The 17,627-nt window shown below is 42.5% G+C and overlaps 2 protein-coding genes across 2 annotated transcripts in view; one reads left to right on the plus strand and one right to left on the minus strand.

Annotated features, from left to right (window-relative positions):
• Window positions 1–17,627, plus strand: part of HMGCR (3-hydroxy-3-methylglutaryl-CoA reductase) — a 47,290-nt gene that overhangs the window by 10,361 nt on the left and 19,302 nt on the right. The window lies entirely within an intron of this gene.
• ANKRD31 (ankyrin repeat domain 31) lies at window positions 332–10,286 on the minus strand. The gene is made up of 10 exons (XM_078874419.1): window positions 10,222–10,286; window positions 9,496–9,638; window positions 8,790–9,179; window positions 7,967–8,057; window positions 7,550–7,643; window positions 6,322–7,174; window positions 4,895–5,035; window positions 3,775–3,898; window positions 1,524–1,622; window positions 332–1,371 (listed from the first exon to the last, which is right to left on the minus strand). The coding sequence occupies exons 5-10, from the start codon at window positions 7,615–7,617 to the stop codon at window positions 1,169–1,171; spliced, it is 1,488 nt and encodes a 495-aa protein (XP_078730545.1). The 5' UTR covers window positions 7,618–7,643; window positions 7,967–8,057; window positions 8,790–9,179; window positions 9,496–9,638; window positions 10,222–10,286; the 3' UTR covers window positions 332–1,168.

Raw genomic sequence — 17,627 nt, forward strand, 5'->3', positions numbered from 1 at the left:
GTGAGTTTTTTTTATATGCAAGAGCAATAAACATAACACGTTCGATTCACCTATGAATCCAACACATTGCAGGCATTGGACACGGCGATGTACCTAAGCAAATATTATTCGTGTCTCTTCTGACATCTTGAGTCTCTGTTGGCGGTGTGTTTGAGTTAAAGACAGCCAGATATGCCAGCAAGGGTAAAACTCACACAGTTGCAATTAAAGTAAGCACCACAATTAAAACACACATTTTATCAATCAGTAACAGAGGTGAAACCGCTCGTAAAACGTTGCTCAATCGCATTTTAATGGATCTGTTTCAACATCCAACTGCAAACACTTGTAGAACTGAGCAATAAACAGTAATGCATAACTGAAGTTTTAAGCACTAACAACAAACTATGCTCTTCACCAGGGCTTACTTTAACTGAAAACCTTATTGGTCATTGGCAGAGTCGAGTAAGGTACAGTATGTTGCTAGTCGGCACAGCCAGGTAAAAGGTATACTAGATGTGGTGTGACGGGTGCGGAAATATTTTCTGGATCGCCAACTGGGACAGACCCAGCTGTAATCAATCTCTCATTATAACCATCTGAACAAAGACGTTAATTTTCACATCAACTACACACATCTGGCTTTTACATTGTAGAACAGTTGTAAATAAATATGCAATGAACTGGCATTAACAACATTCACGCTCTGTGTGAGCAACAGATTTCCCATCAAACCTGACCCAAAAAGAACAAAGCCAGTGGCAACTGGTCGATCAGATTTGTGGTGGGGTCCTGGCCCCAACGCCCCATAAAGACCGGCAGTTACGGAGGATAGACTTCATAGCACCCTCGTTCTAACAGCAGACAGCTCATCGTGTTCATGAGACACCTGAATTGATCATACAGCAGATGGATTGAATCACACGCCCACCAGCACTTACAACCCAAATCCCCGACGCCCTGAAAAACACTCGGCACTGCTCATAGCGGCCTACGATCAACAAAGCGGAGTCATATTTTGCCTTGGGGAGGCCTTCATCCGGCAGTCCATTAACCATGCCTGATGATGAAGAGGACGAGTGGAGTAAAATGAAAATTAAATGTTTAGTTAGCAACATTGGCTGCTGATTGAAGCGATGCTTCAAGAAGAAAGAGCCGCATGTCCGCTACTTGTGTGCTTGCTCGCAATTTAAGAGCATTCCATGCTGCTGGAGAGCTGAGTTGAGGTATGATCAGCGTGTTTGGTTCCTTCGCTGCATAGGAAATCCCAGTTGTCTGGGTTATTAAACAGGTCGTTAATGTAGTACATGGGACAGAGCTCAGAATTCTGTACCAGCAGAATCCTCTTTGGATACGTGAATATCTGACAGCCTTCACATCCAGTGAGGTCACCTGTAATAAACAAAGTTGTGCAAAACATGTGAAAGGGTGTGCAGATTTTGCAAAGAAATTACACATAAGCTAAAATAACAATTAAATTTGGTTATGTACACTATTAACTGAAAATGTTAATCAGCCTGTGCAAAGTGAGAGCTATTACTTACAGTCTGGCGATGGCAAAATAAAGTATTTAGTGATGGGGGCATCCCTGGGTTTAGTGCAAGACTGAGTCTCACTGTAGATAGGTGTCTCTTGGGCAAGACCTGTGGACATAAATGCCAGATATAAAGACCTAGAGAAGACATTATATCATTAATTGTATGGGTAAAAAAATTGGATGCATTAATCATCCCACATTCATCACACGGATCCGACTGGTTTAGACATTTAACTCTTGAGTAAATCGACAAATGAGTAAATTTAATTATGCTTGGCTGAACTGATAATTGACGTGGTGACTCAGAAAGGATGTTGACCATAAAGAAAGTTCACACCAGACGAGATGTCACAATATGCGATAAAGAAATGCAAAAAGTTGTATCTAACACCGAAAGAAGTTCAACATACATACACACATAAAAAGGGTTATTCAGGAACGTGCTTATTCACGAATTATTTTCACCTAAACCATGTAAGCACTAATGGGGAAGATGAAATACCACGTACAACTGTAAGCCTGTGTGTACATTATTATATTAATACTAAATGCAATCCAATCCACAAGCCTTAGACAAAGATATAATTTGTCCCCTTGCTTAAAGTACGACGAGTCGGCTTCACAAGCCTCAATAACGGGGGGGGGGGGGGGCGATTGTTCGAAGGAAGAGGGGCTCTGCCCCCCACCCCACCTCCACCTGGTGGTGGGAAGAGAGCGGTGGCAGGAGCTGGGAGACGAGAAGATGCACGGAGGGAACACATTGCGGGGTGATTTCAAATTACAGGTGCCGGTCGCAGTGCTCAACCGCTAATACACAAAACTCCGTGCCGCGGTTAGCAAAGTGTTTTGCCGCAAGGATACGTAAATACCGCGGATGGCGAGGGGATGCAGTAATAACATATCGATGCTATCAAGTTACTTCCTTAAGCAACAATATGTAGTGACTGTACTTGTCACTTTATGGTGCCGGGCTTGCGAAGTCACGGCCGGTAACGTTGTGATTCCGGGCAGCCCGGGTTACGGGCTGCAGTACCAACTCTAGCGGTGGTTGGGTGAGCGTGGAGGCACCGCGAGCAACGTGCGGTGCCAGCTCCCAGTGAGGGAGCGAGCGTCAGCCAGCCAGGGTTACTCTGGGGCACGACACTCTGGCTGACCTGTTGTCACGTGACCAGACGATACTAGAGGGGGGGGCCACCGGTGGACGGGGGCCGAGGGGCGGTCACGTGGTCCCGAAGAGCTCTCGGGAACATTCGAGAAGGAGCTCTAGAAGCCTGGAAGGTGGGCGGGGCTGAGGGCGGAGCCAGCCCCAGACCGGGGGCATATAACGAGAGCTCCGTGAAGAGCTCGGGGTTCTTCAAGTGTTGGTGTTGGAAGATCCACGTCGGGGAGAAGAAGCCTCTAGCCACGCAGTCCGGGACCCAGCTCGTGGTCCGGACCGGGATAGCGAATCGTGTCTAGTTCTAGCGTAGCGTGGTTAGATGGGCATTCGAGACCTGGGACCGGATAACGAACGAGACTCCAACGTGCTAACTAGCTACGCGGCCCCTGTATCTTCACTCAAAACTGCTCTAGAGGAGTTGTACACCCCTATCTGCCACTGCTATTCAGTGGCCTAAAATAAAATAAAATGTTTCGCTCCGGATGACCGTTGCAAAGTATGATGTGTGTTTTGATTTAGTGTGCTGATCTTAAAGGTGCATTGAAAAATGGTGATACTCCGACTGATGCTCCTGCTGTTGTGGAGTGACTCATGCAGCCAGCTATGGCTGCAGGGTTTTGGTGGTACATGTCGTTTATGGTGAAAATTCGGTCACAGTTCCTATGATCACTGTTAGATTGCTTTTATGGCTTTATTTTGGTGATTTCGAAAAGTTTTTAGGTTCGGCCATGTTTGTTTGTTGTAGTACGGAGTTAGACTAATGGCCTTAATCTAAGTTGTCTTGTGGTTATTGTTGTTTGACTTGCATCCCACTGGGATTTTTGCACACAGCGTTGGTGTACGGTGCTTTTTCTGCAATATTTTGCTGTCTTTTCTTGGATTATCTGTTTGCACATAGTCACATAGTCACTTTAAGATGTTTTCTTGTTCATGTTTTTGTTTGTTGCAGTTGCACCCGATTCAAGAGCCGAATGGCTCACAGAGCTAAACCAAATAAATGAAACTGAAGGTTGTGTTATGTTACGTACTGTTATGTGAATAGTGTTGCTCCCAACTACACATACATGGCATTGTATTCACAACATAATTCAATACGCACGAGCAGCAATGTTTGCTGTATTCGATGTCGAAACAGCAACTGCAATGCTTGGAATCGCCAGAGGTGCGGATGGGTAGCTTTCACGTTTAGCATAACTTGACATCATTCTTCCCTCGTACGATACCTGAAAGAAGGCAATTACATGAGCAAGGCTTCACAAAGTCAACCAAAGCAATATTTATATTGACACCGTTTGCACCGCCATGATCTAAAAAGAGCAAACACTGGATGTGTGCTCGGCGTTGGGGCGATGCCGATGGGATGTTGACAAGTTCTTAAGTGCACTGGTATTGAATGTCACATGTGTGGTACCAGACACTTAACATTACTCATCTCAAAGCGTTTGGCCTTGCTACTGTGCAGGTGTTCGCGTTTGTTGCTGCAAGGCTCTCCGATGTGTTTTCGGGTTGTGCCGCGTGTTTGTGTGCACGTTGAACTTCTTTCGCACGTAGGCTAGACAACAGTGCTAATCGGAGGTGTGGGGGGGGGGGAAGTACTACAAACTAAACAGCAAAAAACAGTTCTCAAGAAACGAGTTTTCAATATCTGTGGGACCTTTTTGCCAGTATTAAAAATGATGAAAGACGAACAATAGCTTTACCCTTTCTGGCAATCATGTTTTTTTTCGATTTAAAGCTTTCGTGACTGCAGGGATTCATCTTCTTGGTTCTTTCGGTAAAGTCACGTAGAGGGAAATAATAAAATAAAAGGCGTCATCTGGTCCAACCCATGTGAGACTAGGGTCTAAGGAAAGCTGTCTCGGGTGTGGACCAATCAACTTCAAGGACAGTGCATACATTATCAGTTATGTTTTTTGTTTGCATTATGACTGCAGGTATTGTGGTCTATGCAAACATGACTCCTTGTAAAAAAAGGTGTCAGTTTTGTTGCCAGATAGAAGGGTAAAAAAACAATTATCATCTTAACAACTGTTTTATTGCCATAAAGGGTAAACACCTATTCTTATTTTTTAACGTGACGTCCGGCGTCAAGCTACGGCAAACAAAGAGCGGCACACGTCCGCACACCGCATCGGAAAAGTGACCACGGCAAATCTCATCAACCCTGAAAAAGATATATTGATGGCATGCTCCTTAGAGCGTGGCGATGACGCACGTACCACGCTAGCAGTAACGCTCCACTTGGGGTTGGAGTTGCTTGCCAAGAGCGCCTTATGCCACAGCATTGGGGATTTGTACATGACCAGCTGTGGCGTCAGGATTGTCCCATTCATCAGCAAAGTGGCATAATGCACCGTGCCCTGTGAAATGAGGCATGCACACGCATATCACTATTATTCCACAAATGGTTACTGCTAATCCTGTATATTGTTTTACAATCCTGTTTTATATTTTATACGGTCCTTTAGTCAATGTACTAATGGATTAAGGACTCCCCAGTGTGTTGCTCAATTGAGTTGAGTGACAATACTCCACCATGCTGGTCAGTGCGGGTTGGTGAAGGTGGATTAAGGACGAGTTCAGATATCAGTCGTCCACCAGTGTCAAATGTGGCTGGGAATCAGACTCAGCGTAATGCACGAACCGCTGCGCCACCACGAGTAAATATGATCTTTCTACAAGTTATTTTTATTTAATAATTGGGCCACAAAAAATATCGCTGTGAACTAAACTCTTGAGCACACTGAAATATTATGACATGGTCCACAGCCTTCCAAATTTGAAGAACTTCGATTTAAAGCTTTCGTGACTGCAGGGATTCATATTCTTGGTTCTTTCGGTAAAGTCACGTAGAAGGGAAATAATAAACCAAAAAAATAAAACAATAAAATTCTCACGTTTCAATTGCAACACAAGTTACATCATCATGTGTGAAAACCTGATTGCTTGTGTTGGAATCGAAACGTCGTGAGAATTTTATTGTTTTATTTTTATTATTTCCCTTCTAAGTGACTTTACCGAAAGAACCAGGAATATTTGAAGAACTGTCATGATTCAAGGCAACTCTTCCTTTCAATAATTATTTTTCAAGAATCGGGTGTCCTTTGTCCCGTTTCTTACGTTTTTTCCAATGCTACATTTTGTTTGTGCCGTCTATTTCACTCCATCCAATTGTATGTTTGTACGTGTACAGCCCTTTGTCAATCCACTGCTGGACGAGGGCTTCTCGCATCGTGCAAGCCGTGGGGAAGTTATTTTACCATACTTCACCGCGGTGACCAGTGTGAATTGAAGGTGGGGATCACAGGCGTGGCAGCATAGCACAGTGCAACTTACATTGTGTTTCCCTTCATATAGACCCGCAAGCCTGTAACACTTTTTTTTACTGCATGGTGGCTACCCATAAAAACACTATTCAAGCTCAAACCTACTTAGCTTCCGAGATCTGACACGTTCAGGCACATTCCGGGTCAATTGGTCATCTGCAAAGCTGCAAATAATGTTTATAAACTAAATAATTGATTCTTGTGCGCATGACACAATATACATTTTGTGGAGTAATCCGTTTTTAATCGACGATTCACTACATGCCTAACTGTGATCACTTGCATGTCCATGTAATTGCATTCAACACTGTGCGTATTACCTTCACGTGAATGGAGAGAACATCTTTCCCGGGCTGGAAAACCCCTTGATTAACGAGCTGTCGATAACTGAGAAACGACGGAATGCTTTCTCCCGTGACACCTGTCTGACTTTCAGTTGGCCGCATGATGACCTCTCCCGGTGCAGCTCGAATAACTACTTCCACGTCCGCATCCTGACGTTCTACGCCCCCTTTTTGCTGTCCGGGCAGCCGGGTGTAGTCATGTTCATCTGTAGGATGCCTTGTAACACTTAAAATCTGTGGTGTGTTTTGAAGAACGACAGCCGACTTATCTGATACGTATTCATTTTGTGCTCCCGCTGACAGACCGTTCGCAAGTATTTGCATTTGGCTGTTACAGGGCTCATGTGTCACTGCTGAACTCTGGCCGCTGCTTGTCTGTGTACAGCTGATCAAACTATCGGGGATATAAACCACCTCCTCAGAATCAAAAATCATATTTCCTTCTTGCACTATAGTAGCTCTGTCCTTCTGCACTGCATAATCGGTGATTGGCGGAGCGGTCGTGTTTTCCGAAGTACATGGAATGACCACAGATGATTCTGTGGTTTGTTGTTGTTCTGCTTGCACAATGCTGTTCGGAACCTGAGCAAAGTCACTCGATTCCACAGTCATTCCCGATGCCGAGGGCATTTGTTCCTCCTGAGAATTTCCGCTCTCCAACGTCTGCTGCTGAAACTCCGACTGCTGTTTAAGTTCTTGCTGGAAAGTCTTGTATCTGAAGCTGAGCTCCCTGTGAGTTTTGAGTCGTTCCATAAATTTTTTTTTGCGAATCATGAGCAGATCCCACAGTTCACTATTCGCTTTGGCTCGGCACACACTTGAGTGCTTTCTAAATGTAAACAAAGCAGGCAATGTGAAAAAAGAGTTACCGTTTGTAATTTTACGTCACATTTTAAAATACACACATTTGCATTTTAAAATATACACAAATGGTTCGTATACATTTAAGGTGCTACTTTCTTGCTGACAATTTTCAATCTATTTTACGTAATGTTTTTTTTTTTAAATACTAGTATGAGGCTTGACTGATAGGGAGAACACCGCAACTACCATTCCCACCAGCCAAATGTAAAGGGTTACAATATGTTTGCCTCCAATTAATTTAAGTTTATGGCACTCTAAGGAGGAAAAAAAGTATTACTTTGAAGGTACTGAATATACAGATTCAAAACAACAATGTCAAAGACGCCGTTTCACTCATTACGTGCTGTTGCTCAAAGAATGGGAGTCTTTCTTTTGACGTTGAAGCAAAGTGTTTAGCATCAAATGCATCTTCTGTACAGCTTGTTTGTATTCGCCTGTTAAAATAAAAATAATTTAGTTATACTGCACATGTAAAACTTCCCATATGTAATGCGTTAACCTATTATCTTATTGCATATAAACTTCAACCATGATTACAACTTATCGAATACATCTCCTTTCAAATCAACATAATTGTTCCTTATCACATTTGCCATTTTTATCCAGTACATTTTTTTTTACCGCATAACACAATTATCACGAGTCGTACCTTGCAGCTTAAAAGGGAGTGTGATACATGTACGGTCACAAGTTTCAAAAAACATTCATGTTTTAAGACGTGTTTTCTACAAATGAAGAAACTGATGTGAAATTGTACCTGCTTTTCCAGTCACTGAAAGATCCCATGACTTTATGGACTGCAGGGTGACCTCGATATCATCAAGTTCTTTTATAGCCTCCTTAAAAACCTAAGTAGCATTCATTACAAAACAAAGACAAAGATCCCCCACGTAGCTTTCAATGGACTGTTGGCACAAACGCCGATAGTAAGCACCTACTAAGGCCAGCATGGCACACGATTGGATGCTGCCTTTGTTTTCCCAGTGATGATGTTACATACCAGTTACTAATTTAAGGCCGAGTCAAAATACCGGTGGTATCGGTGGCCTGGGACCGGTGAAGACATTCACCAGTGATGTTGGCCATGACCGTTCACCGGGTTCGTAGGGCAGTGCGCTAACCACTACACCTCCGCTCCCCAGAGCTTTAAAAGCACGTATGTGCTGATCAAGTCATATATCGATTGACCCCCAGCAACTAAAGAATGCATATTTAAAACACATCTTATTTTACAATATTTTTTCCCCTCAATTATGTTGTTTATTTCATTTAAAAGAAATGTAACATTTGTGTATCTGAAAAGATACAGAAATTGTAAATACTTGCAATTGTACTCATGATTGTACGTGTGTATTGCTGTGCGTAGGAGTCTATTTAATAAATGAATGAATCATTACATCCATATTGATGAATAAACACACTTAAAGATTTGAGGTACAATACAGCAATTATCGTATATCCACGGCTAGCCTCCCCAAGGTGTCACCAGCTCAAATTCTCGTAATCCAGCACACAAGCTGATTGTCCCCTTGGGCAAGTTCCCTTATTTAGTAACTAACACCTCCGTGTAAAACCTGTACCTGAATGAGATGGAGCTGTTTATCACTTGAATGTCTGTGTCCTTTCTTCTTTCCTGGTTTCACTGGATATGTCTTCCCTTCCGGACAGTGGTCCTTCAATGCCCCATCACAGCTCTGTTTGATCTCTACCTCGCTAGCAGATTTGCTGCCAGTATCAGGGCAGTGACTTCCCCTAAAGGCGGTCACTGGCTCCTTACTAGCTTCACCTGCAGGGAAACGGGCTGGCTCGTCCACGAGTAATCTCGTTTGGTCGCCATCGGCGCACTGTGCTTTAGCCCAGGTACTCAGCAGATGTTGCACCCTGGCATCTTGACACAACTCGAGGGCGGTTTTGCCGTGAGCATTTTTTATCCGGGGGTCTGCGCCATTCTCCAGCAAGCACTGCACCACCTGCACACACAACCACAATATAAACACATTATTCGGACACACTGTATTGCAAGCTTAATATTAAAAAAAACTGAACACATTCATGAACACATTACATTCATTGAATAACGCTGCCTTAAAAGGAAATGTATATTACAGGCAATCTTTTGGGCAGTGACACTTTTTCACGGTCCATGTTGAATGGCATTGAAATGATGCACTCCCAGAAGGCCGTGTGGCTTACGGGATGTAAAAAGAATACTGTACTTTTATTTGTGTTAGGTGGAAGGGCAGATATGGGAAGGAGGAAAATTGTACGTCGAAGGTGCACCGTTACCTTCCAATGACCACACTTGGCAGCGTCGTGCAGAGGGGTAATGTCATCCAAGCCACGGCAATTAATCTTTGCTTTGGCTCTGACCAATTCCAGAACTACATTCACAAACCCATGAGTACTTGCTACATGCAGTGGCGTCCAACCTTAAGAGTAAAAACAAAGTTATTCGTAAAACTGAGAACGTATTTGTAAACAATGTTTCTATAATGCGTTTAACCTCAGAAAGTATATTGTGAACTGCAGGGTGGGCAAGGCACGTACTAGGCTTGTGATGTCATTGTCTTGGTGGAAAAGGCTTATTATTTAGACGGATTTTTTTTTATTACCACGTGTTGGGCAACCCTTGTCAGTTGTTTGTCCCGTCCTGAATTACACAATTTTGTACTAAAGTTGTATTTATCTTCACCACAGTTATCGTGACCTCTCGTTACAGGCTAGAGCTAATGCATTAATGTGTTTCTCAGTTGTATAACATTTGAAAAATGCCATGTTATGGCCAAATTATTAAGTGATACTGCATTGCCAGTGCTAAACAGGCAAAAATAATGACATTCATAAAATAAAAAAGATAAAATAGGCAACGTTCAGGCAGTGGCTCTTCTTCACAGCACACAGAGGCACGAGAGTCAAATGGACAGTATGTTCCAAGTAGATAAAATAAATGTCACATGCGATGATGTATTTTTTGGCACGAGCAAAGCATGTATCACAACACAGTAAGCTCACCAGCATAATCCGGAGCATTGACGTCTGATCCACTCTGAATCAAAGATTTCACCTTTGACAAGTGACCTTTCAAAGCTGCCAAATGAAGTTGAGTCTCACCTTTAATGTTGCACGCGTTCACGTAGTCATCTGCTGAACAACAAGTGCTCACATGGATTACAATACAAACTTAAACAGCTTTATTTTCTTGGTTCTTTCGGTAAAGTCACGTAGAATGGAAATAATAAAATAATAAAAATAGAACATAATAAAATAATTCTCACGACGTTTCAGCCACAACGCAAACAGCCGTCCTCAGGTGGAGAACAGGTCTGTCGAGGAGTCCGAATGACTCTGAGACAGAGTCTGAATGATTTTTATTTTATTATTTCCATTGTACGTGACTTTACCGAAAGAACCAAGAAGATGAATCCCTGCAGTCACGAAAGCTTTAAATCGAAATTTAAACAGCTTTAGCTTGGACCTAATCACCCATAATGCATCCAATCTCATCAGATCCCAGCAGCTGAGCAGGTTGAGCCTGGTTAATGCTTGGATGGGTGACCACAAGTGTGTTGTAATCGGGCTGTGAGGCTACAAGGTGGGTAAGCAGTGGGCAGCACAGACACACCCACTGCTGTAACTCTCGACTTGTGTGCTCCATTCCTTCACCATCACCAACCATTGTGGTGCAGCACGTGGCTTGTCCCTCATCCAGCAGTGAGTTGGCAAAAGGGCTGTACAAGCTTACATAAATATATTAGGCACGAAACATCATTAAATTACTTCGAGACCACCACGCTACAAATATATGAAAGCTTAAATTTCGATTTAAAGCTTTCGTGACTGCAGGGATTCATCTTCTTGGTTCTTTGGGTAAAGTCACGTAGAAGGGAAATAATACAATTAAAAAAATACAACATAATAAAATACAATTCTCACGACGTTTCGGCCACAACGCAAGCAGCCGTCCTCAGGTGAAGAACAGGTCTGTCGGAAAGACAGACCTGTCGGAAAAACAGCGTCAGACGCTGTCTTTCCGACAGACCTATTCTTCACCTGAAGACGGCTGCTTGCGTTGTGGCCGAAACGTCGTGAGAATTGTATTTTAATATGATTTGTTCATTATTTTATTATTTCCCTTCTATGTGACTTTACCGAAAGAACCAATATATGAAAGATTGACACATACCCTTCTTAACGTGACCACTTAAGCTCATTGTGCTTATGCTGTCAATTGAAAAAAAAGTGCACAATCCTTAATGTTAACTTAGACTTAGAAGTCTGGGTTAATGCATACTACAATTGGCTTTCACTTATCCAGGAAAGCCTCACAGAGTTTCAAGACTATTTCATGAGGGTCCTGTATTGGGATGTTTTTGCCAATTCCAATATTGTTTGACATGTGGGTGGAAGGCTGGGGGGTACCCAGCGGAAACCCACAAAAACAACCTCCACACACGAGTCTAAGAATACACTGCCATCTCCTGGCCAAAAATATTCTGAACATGTACGACTAGTCGAAAGCCCGTTGAGATTACAAGCCTCTGTTTCAAGGGCAACCACGGTTACAAAATAATAATAAAAATACAAAATTACAAATATAAACTACAAAAGTTATTACCACAAGCCTATGATAGAAACTAATCGAAGCTATTGCTCTCCGGTGCGTTGTTAGTTTGCACCACGCGCTGTTCGTGCAGCCAAATGTCCGACATCATGCCGAACACGCGGCTCAACCCAAAAACGCATCATAGACCGCACAACCGCATAAATAAAATGAAAAGTATGTAGATGGCGATGAACACAAATGATTAATTTGTAATTACCCTTGCAAAGAATAAATTATTCAAAGAAAACCGATTGAGAGGGAATAGCTGTTAGATGTAAAATAGACGATGTATTTTTAGACTTAAAAACTTTCGTGACTGCAGGAATTCATATTCTTGGTTCTTTCGGTAAAGTCATGTAGCTAGAAAACTAAAATCTAAATTGGCTACATTTGGAGGCTTGCCCCCTCTTTTCTCTCCACCTGAAGACCGCTTGTGTTGCGATCGAAGCGTCGTGGGTATTTTGCTTTAAATTTAGATTTTTGTTTTCTATCTATGTGACTTACCGATAGAACCAAGAAAATAGACGATGTATACATGCGAATGCATCACACAAGTCAACGTACGTGTCTCTGTTTTGATGTTTTTGACTCCTCTCCAGAAATAAGTTGGTGGGCCATCTTTCCACTTTCTTGCCAACCGTGACGACTTTCTCACTTCGGGTGGAAATTGTGAATCAAAATTTGAGTATTCTGTTGAATCCAGCAACACTTCAACACTGCAGCTCTCTGCATTCTTCTCAGTCATTTGTCCTGCAGTATGCTCGCCACACAGCACATCTAATGAACAAGAGGTGTTTGAGGCATCATCAGCAATGGTGTCTTCCTGACAACTCAGTGGCGATGTCATCTTTGAGCAAGTAGTAACTTCATCCACTTTCGTATTTTCAGCATTTTCAGCGCAGCTATCAGTTATTTCTTTGTATTTTGCATACGTTCTCAATTTCTCATTCTTCGGCACATTAGTTTCAATTGCGTCTTCCAAATATATACTTTTCCCATTTTTCCAGATGTTCACTAACGGTAATGTAGCCGCGGAGATTTTAGAATCAACCATAATCGTGTTCAAGGTGTTCATCGCTTTGTCTGATGAATCCATTACTGTCATGGAGCTCTCCTTGCTCTCCTGGGTGATCGATAGGTTCTCAGGTCTTGTAGGCACGGCAGCGATATCACTTGGTGTACTCTCACTCGAACCAAGGACATCGGACACTTTATTCGATGTATAAACTTTGGGAAAAACATCGTTGGGTGTGCATTTATACGAAAATGTGTTTGGAGCACTCTCTGATGAAATGCTCACTGCAGGAACATCTTCAGCTGGCACGGAAACCCCAAATCGAATATTGATAGGAGAGGCATGCGGAGAATAGTGGGAATCTTTGAATTTTTTCGTTGCAATACAATCTCCAGCCTGGAGCATTCTTTGACTTTCGTCTTCAGCAGCTGAGCTTTCAGAAGTACGTGCCAGCGGGCGATACACCGACACCATATTTCCAGATATGAGGCTGATTCCAGAATCTTCATAATCTGGTTCCATTTCCTGAAATTATTTACATTGTAATGTTTAAGATAAAATATATACTTTTTACATTGTAAAATTCTATTACAATAGACACTGTATCTTGTAACTGAGTGTAATGGGATGTTTTTTTAAAATGTATACTTCACCTGTTGTACAACTTCTTCTCTGTCACTGGGGGGTTTAATTATCATGCCCTCACCAACTCCCACCAAGTCTAAAGGCAAACACACAAACAATATGACAGTACATTCTCGTGCACACATGTTCACAACTAGCAGCTGCAGTATATTTTATGCTTTTGCCCATTTAGAATGCGAGTGTCTATTATGTGTTATGTACAACAATTATAATACGCTTTTATTTTAACTTCGTGACCAAAATGACCTTTGGCTTCTTCAGAAGAATGCACCTTTTTCTTCGAAATGCTGAAATAGACAAAAATGCCACAATTGAGCAGAGCCACCGTCATGTTGAGTCTGTAAAGCAATCTCGATGTGCATATTTCATAATAAAGGTTTCTGGGTTAGATCGCGTGGAAAAAAAACTGCTGAAATTATAATATAAATATTTACACAATCTAATCCGAAATTTTTTTTATTATTAATAATATTGGCCGCGAAAGCCTACGTTTTAAACATTATAATTTCAGCTGGTTTTTCCACGCTATCTGTGCTCTATTATTATATTGCAGGATCCAATTTGGAAGGCTGCAGCTTGGAGAGGCCTTCATCCAGCGGTTAATCGACCATAGCTGATGATGTTGATGATGAACCATCACCAATGTCAGCACAATATAGCGTGGGAAAATATTTATATTGTCAACTTTAAATCTGAGGAGCACATGTAACACTTACATTTCATCAAAGAGAGATTGGGAAAACCCTTCCTCTTCCGTTTCCTGTGAACAATTGAACATGTTACCATCTTTTCTGTGATTACATGAATATGCAGCACAAGCAAAAAATATATATATAATAAAACGCTTAACCTCCATGGCGGACGCTGAAGGGTCAGTCTCGAGTCCCCAGTCCTGAATGTTGATTTTTATTTTGGGCACGACTGCGATCACCGGAGAGAGCCCTTCTGGAACATAAACATTACATTCGTCATTTGGATAAGTCAATGTGGCCCATGATATGTTGGATTACAAAGCCGATTCAAATCGGAACAGCCAAATGTGATTAAATTAGGCCAAGTGTAGTGAATTGATAATCTTAGCCTAGTCACTAACATTCATAATTTCCAGTCCTTTGTGAATCCAATGCTGGATGGCTTCCCCATGCCATGTCAGTCATGGGAGTTCTTTGCTCATACTTAACCACACTGACGAGTGTGGGGGCGGGGAGGGTTGGGGACCAGGATTGACTCAAATATCACTCGCCACCAGTGGCGGCTCGAGACATTGCCACTAGGTGGGGCTGTTGTGAGTGACCTCTGAAAATATGGTGTTCTAATGAAGAAAAGCCTCATCATGTTATTGGCCTTCCCGTGAAAATTATTTAACTGTGTTATCTACCAACACTAGGCATTTGTAAACAACTAGCGGGAAGTACCCGGCATTGCCCGGGTGAAAAATACATTTAAAAAATTATCTTAAAAACACAACATATTCATAGACAAATACTAAGCTATTGTGAAAGCCCAGCATGCGGTTTGTCTATCCATTTGTCCGTCAACAACATTATAAGAGGCTTGCAGAAGTCCAAAAAGTTATAGAAAATGGGGGGTAAATAGTTGATCTAAAAGGTTTCCGAAAATTGTCGATCACCCCCCTCTAAAAATAGTTTTACCCACGCATAGGCAAATATACCTAAACACCCTACACACAATAGAATGGCTAATATCTGACTCTATAGTAGTATCTAGCTCTACAGCAGTATCTACTGACTCTATAAAAGTATCTGTTTATTCTATAGTAGTATCACTGACACTATAATAGTATCTACTGACTCTGCAGTAGTATCTCCCGACTTTATAGGGGTATCTATCGACTCTATAATAGTATATATCGACTCTATAATATTACCTAGTAAGTATACAAAGTGCCGTTGTGAGGCCTAGTCCCGTAGAGAGCCGGGGCTTATCATGTGGTATCGGGGTACTTTTTAAAACGTCAACCCCACAGTTCGTGAGTTAAATCCGTCGCAAGTTGCGTCCACGCACGGACAAAAAATGCCTTTAATAGGTAAGAGAAGAAGACAACACAAAACAAAGCACTCAAATGCAGTACCCATGACCCTCAAGTCCACGCTACACAACCCCTTTGACACTGCCAAAAGCCAAAAGAACAATGCAAGATCAGCTGACACGCCTCAACAAATTAGCCAAGGAAACCAAGACACCGCATACTATACAATAACAGCATCATACTGTCGTACACCCACCTAAGTGTAGGCCATGACCTGCTATATTTGCACAGTACCACCTCGCGTTGTGACATCGTCATTACAGTCATGGGCGCCTTTTTCACCGCCCTGAATGGGTCTCAAACGGCGTGGCTCCAAGGCGAAGCTAATTTCAAAGAATGAAGAGAAATCTCTCACTCGGACGCCTTCACAGCCGCCCCGAGACCTCCCCAAGGCACAAATCAGACTATGTTTTTTGCAGCGGTGTCTAATACGAACAACTTAAAATGTTATCTTCATTAGGCAATTCACGTTGAAAGAACCAATAGAAATGTTTAAACACAACAGAAAAATTATTTCTGATTTCCAGCTGTTTTATTGGGGCGGTGCCTTGGCCAGGCATTAAACTCAGGTCGCCGGGTTCAGAGTTCAGTGCGTTAACCACTTCGCCACCGCCCTCCCTACCAGTCGCAAAAATAAAATAAATATGAAATCTGGTTTTCACTTATTTGGCATACTCCGGCTTTGATAGCAAAAATGCAGTTTGACGTGTAATAAAAAAAAACACTTTGCAGGGTATAGACATGGCGTGCCCCTTGTGTGGATAGAATACCAATGTTCTGTGATATCTTCCGAAGCCATTCTTCGATACACGTTGGTGCAATGGCAGCTGCTGGAATAGAAATCACAGCTCATGACGTGACAAATTAACAGGAAATATAAATTCTAGATTTGAAGTTTTCGTGACTGCAAGGGTCCCATACCTCTTTGGATTTTTCGGTAAAGTCACGTAGATAAAAAAAGAAAATAAATTGATACAGTAATTTTGCTGTGAAGGTTCCACCTGAAGACGGAAGCTTGTGTTGCCACCGAAACGTCGTGATTTAATTTATTTCCTTTTTTTACATAGGAAATATAAAACCATGAAGCAGATGACATTACTTTCCCCCCCCACACCCTACAACTATATTTTCACCACTGAAGGCAAACCCTCACCTGCATCTCCATGTGTCATTATTCCAGCCACTTCTCCCATCATCTCATCTCTGGTGGTGCTACCATCCTGCACTCGCCTGAGCGACAACACAGCACAGTTCAACAAACGTGGGGCTTTTGTGACATTAGAACGTCAACGGGACGTCCAAATTAGCGCGGTTGGCTACGTACGGTGTGAAAGAAGCTGAACATCATGCATGTACGGTGTGAAAGAAGCTCAACATACTGCACGTACGGTGTGAAAGAAGCTGAACATCATGAACGTACGGTGTAGAATAAGCTGATCATACACGTACGGTGTGAAAGCTCAACATCATGCACGTACGGTGTGAAAGAAGCTGAACATCATGCACGTACGATGTGAAAGAAGCTCAACATAATGCACGTACGGTGTGAAAGAAGCTGAACATGATGCACGTACGGTGTAGAAGCTGAACAAACTGCACGTACGGTGTGAAAGAAGCTGAACATACTGTACGTACGGTGTGAAAGAAGCTGAACATCATGCACGAACGGTGTGAAAGAAGCTGAGCATCATGCACGTACGGTGTAGAAGAAGTTTAACATCATGTACGTACGGTGTGCCAACCACCCCCCTTCGTCAATGGATAATTGAAGACCAAGGCCACAGTCGGGCGTGTGATTAAAGCTATGGGACCCAAACACACGTGCAAACTCAATAAGATAATAAATTGCGATAAAAACGTATAAATGTATATAAGTGAAGGCGTCCTCGAGGTACGCGGCTGCGCGTGTAATCGTGGAGGGCATCACGGTGTCCTGTAATCGATCATGTTGACTCGTACAGGTGGTGTGGCTCGTCCCATTTGTCCTCGTCAAAGGAACATTCCACCAGGCTCGCAGTGGAGTCGCTGTCTTCATGATCCATCGTGGCGTCGTTGTTAATATCGGATCGATATTATTGTGATTGGTGGCCCAAATTCATGGAAAT

Source organism: Lampetra fluviatilis, chromosome 39 (assembly GCF_964198595.1).
Source record: "Lampetra fluviatilis chromosome 39, kcLamFluv1.1, whole genome shotgun sequence".
In the NCBI taxonomy this organism is placed as follows: Eukaryota; Metazoa; Chordata; class Hyperoartia; order Petromyzontiformes; family Petromyzontidae; genus Lampetra; species Lampetra fluviatilis.

Excerpts from the sequence above, each read along its gene's own strand:
- ANKRD31 (XM_078874419.1), bottom strand. The coding sequence starts at position 7,617 with ATGCATTTGATGCTAAACACTTTGCTTCAACGTCAAAAGAAAGACTCC. Across the intron at positions 5,036-6,321 it reads TTCTCTCCATTCACGTGAAG|GGCACGGTGCATTATGCCAC; the intron begins GTAATACGCACA and ends CTCATTTCACAG. Across the intron at positions 3,899-4,894 it reads GGAGCGTTACTGCTAGCGTG|GTATCGTACGAGGGAAGAAT; the intron begins GTACGTGCGTCA and ends GCCTTCTTTCAG.